At 34.7% G+C, this 3,381-nt stretch overlaps 1 protein-coding gene across 1 annotated transcript in view; it reads left to right on the forward strand.

Annotated features, from left to right (window-relative positions):
• The window catches only part of LOC107708955 (myosin light chain 3, skeletal muscle isoform), a 4,944-nt gene extending 2,844 nt beyond the window's left edge, over positions 1-2,100 (forward strand). The window contains exons 4-7 of the mRNA XM_016513335.1: positions 1,151-1,324; positions 1,514-1,591; positions 1,682-1,723; positions 2,070-2,100. Coding sequence (XP_016368821.1) covers positions 1,151-1,324; positions 1,514-1,591; positions 1,682-1,710 — 281 coding nt within the window. The 3' untranslated portion in view covers positions 1,711-1,723; positions 2,070-2,100. The remainder of the gene's footprint in view (positions 1-1,150; positions 1,325-1,513; positions 1,592-1,681; positions 1,724-2,069) is intronic.
• Positions 2,101-3,381: the final 1,281 nt, after the last annotated feature.

Below are 3,381 nucleotides of genomic sequence, written 5' to 3' on the forward strand. Positions count from 1 at the left end.
ATGACACTCCACATTTGAAAGTGTTTTGTTTAAATAATCATGTTTTTTTTATAGTTTTTGTTATTAGTTATGTATATTTGGGCTTTATGTTACATCTTCTGTTGTTTAATGAAAGTTTAATGCATTATTTAAGTATCATGTGTGTTACCATGATGGTGTTTTGTGTTTGCATGAATGACTCTGTGCACCTTCTATATATTAGTATATACTTCTGCTTGTGGCGAAGCTACTTGTGATGAGCTTTGATTCTTCATGTGGCTTTCTCTTTTACCACCTGCATTATTATGGTGGTTGTCAGTATGTTAAAGGTACAAAACAGATTTTAATAGCAGTGTGCATTGTTGAATTTACTGGTTTACATTCAAATTTTCTTGTTTATAAATTACAGTTTTATACTGTACAATTTACAGTTTTGGGCCGTAAATGTGTTTACAGTTTTTCTGTATTTTTTACAAAATTATTCTGGCAACCACAGCTGCCAAAATTATTTTGTAAAAACTACAGAATTTTTTTTTACAGTGTATGATTGAATTTATATATTTTCCTGATGACTATATATTAGTGCAAATTCCAAATCATAAACATCTACAAAAACCTAAAAAACAATCTCTTGTTCTGGGTTTCAGGGTAATCTCAGTGCTCAACAGCTTGAAGGTAAGGAACAGCCTGAAAAGATCATTTGATCAACTTCATTTTAAATGAGCTAACTTTTTATGTCATTTTGCATTTATACAGAGTTCAAAGAAGCTTTCCTGTTGTTCGCCGGAACTCCCTCAGGGGAGATGAAGATTTCACTCGCTCAGTGTGGAGATGTGATGAGAGCTTTTGGTCAGACACATCAACACAACATTGTATAAGCAAAAATGCTCATGGTGACAAAGGACACTAACTAAATATAACATTTACTTTTTGTAATTGAGCTATGAAAGCTTAAAGGGATAGTTCACACTCATCCTCATGTTGTTCCAAACCTGTATGACTTTATTTCTTGCATGAAACCCAAAAGAAGATCCTTTGTGGAAAAAAGTCATTCAAATAAAGTCAATGGAGGACGTTTGGATTTAAAATTTTTCCTCTAAAGAATGTTTATCTCAGATTGTCAAAAAATGCAAGAATTTACTGATTGCTGTATTTAAATTGTGTCATCCAGAGATGGAATCCAAACTGATCGACTTTGAGACATTCCTGCCTATGTTTCAACAAGTTTCAAAGTCTACTGAAAGGGGCACATTTGAAGATTTTGTGGAAGGCCTAAGGGTCTTTGACAAAGAAGGCAATGGAACAGTCATGGGGGCTGAACTCCGCCATGTGCTTGCTACTTTGGGTATGGAATTATGGAGGGAAAATGTGCCAAATCCAAAAAAATATATTTGACCATTGGTTGTGTTCAAATGTTAAAAACACTGAGACCTTAAAATGTATAATCTTGTAAAAAAAAAATAATAATAATAATAATAAAACAACAACAATAATGATAAAGTGATTTTCATTTTGCTCATTGGCTCAATTCCAGGTGAGAGACTGTCTGAGGGTGAAGTGGATCAGTTGCTGGCAGGGCAGGAGGACACAAATGGTTGTATTAACTATGAAGGTAAGAACAGTTACTCAAGACTTCCCATATTGACAAAATTAATGACATGAAGTTTCTCATTGAAATTAATCTTGGTTTTCTTTATCCAAGCTTTTATAAAACATGTCATGGCTTGCTGAGTGATCTCTTCCGGTAAGTTTATCTAAACCAGGGATTCCCAACTTTTTTTTTTTTTGGTCAGCCAAATCCCTATTATTTGTTTGAAGTGCCCCCTGTAGTAACACTAACCTTTCAATAAACATAATGACTTCACAAAAATGTGGAAATTACTAAGCAACTGATTTTTTGTTCAGTTTTGATTATTATATATATATATTTCATTCTGGCAGTTCATGACCTCATGAATTCCTACATGACTTCAAACCCCTTGTTGGGAAGTCCTTATCTGAAATATAATGTTTTGCTAGTACATTTTAAACTTTAATTTACATTGTATCTTATTTTCTTACATTAATTTACATCTTTTCTGTTTGTCTAGGTACAGTAGCAGCCTCGCATGCATGTCAGCAGTGCTTAGCTGAAGGTCATGTGTGAGAGTTCATCAATGAATCATGAACAATGAAACATTTTTTTGTAAAATATTATATAACCTATTAAAATCACTCTTCTTCAACCTCCACTTTAAAGCTGTTTTATATCAAGCAAATTATAAGTGCAACAAGAGGAGACAAAATGCAAATTCTCACTTTGTAGAAGTCAAAATGCAGTAGTCTGCTAAAAAAAAATGTAGTCTGTCCCAAGAGAGAGTCAACACAGCTGTCACCAGATAAAACTTTGGCTTGGATTGGCACTGAGTGCACTGAGTTTGCTCTAATCCCCCAATGTCAGAAACTTTTCCCAGGCACATATGATAAACCCAGACCCTTTGTCATTGGACTTCTCTCAAAGGACTTTACTAAGAAAACCCCTTTGCTGTAGCCAAGTGTTACATGCACTGAAAAGGTGCAACATTGAGCTGTTAATTTTCATATCACACTGAACAAATGGGTCGAGTGCCCAGTCAAGTAATAATTGGAAAGACGTGTCAAGTTGTGGGGAAATACGATACAAAATATCAAGTTAATTTATTACACAAGAGCATTAAATCTGCAAAACCATAAGGAAAAAGATATTACGATTTAGGCAAGACCAGGACAGCTTTTGTGTATGACTGGGCAGCAGTGTTGCCAATTTGGGGATTTTGTCGCCAAATTTAGCTACTTTCTCATTGTAGCCGCGACTTTTTTTTTTTTTTTTTCGACAAGGGGCTTTTTTAGCTTTTTTTAAATAAAACTAGCAATTTTTTTGGAGATTTTTTTTATTTTTTACTTGGCCACACCCTGCCGTAGGCCCGTGACCTCTCACGTTTGCTCTCAATCATGCCAATGAGTCTGCGCAGTGAACACACCAGTACGCCACGCCTGCCATGACGCACACCACAATTTCATTATAAGCATCAATCAAGATGCCGGAGAAAAAATGAACATCTTGTTTTAACCACGGACACAAAAGTTATACCACAATTCTTTACCAAATTTACCTGTATTTTCATATTTGGTGACTTTTTGTGAAAAATTTAGACTTTTGAGGGTGGTTCTAGAGATTTTCTGAGGGAGGGGTTTGGCAACACTGCTGGGCGGAATATCTACATGAAAGCAGTTAACTCCCCAAACATTCTGATATCATATGGGGTAAGTTGTCACAACGGGAACCTGACTGTTTTAAATGAATATAAAAACAATTACAAAACTATAAATAGAACTGCAAATTTGTAAAAGATGAAACATGTCAAATTATTGTTTTGTTCAACA

The sequence above is a fragment of the Sinocyclocheilus rhinocerous genome, unplaced genomic scaffold (assembly GCF_001515625.1).
Source record: "Sinocyclocheilus rhinocerous isolate Xijiao unplaced genomic scaffold, SAMN03320098_v1.1 scaffold24, whole genome shotgun sequence".
NCBI lineage: Eukaryota > Metazoa > Chordata > Actinopteri > Cypriniformes > Cyprinidae > Sinocyclocheilus > Sinocyclocheilus rhinocerous.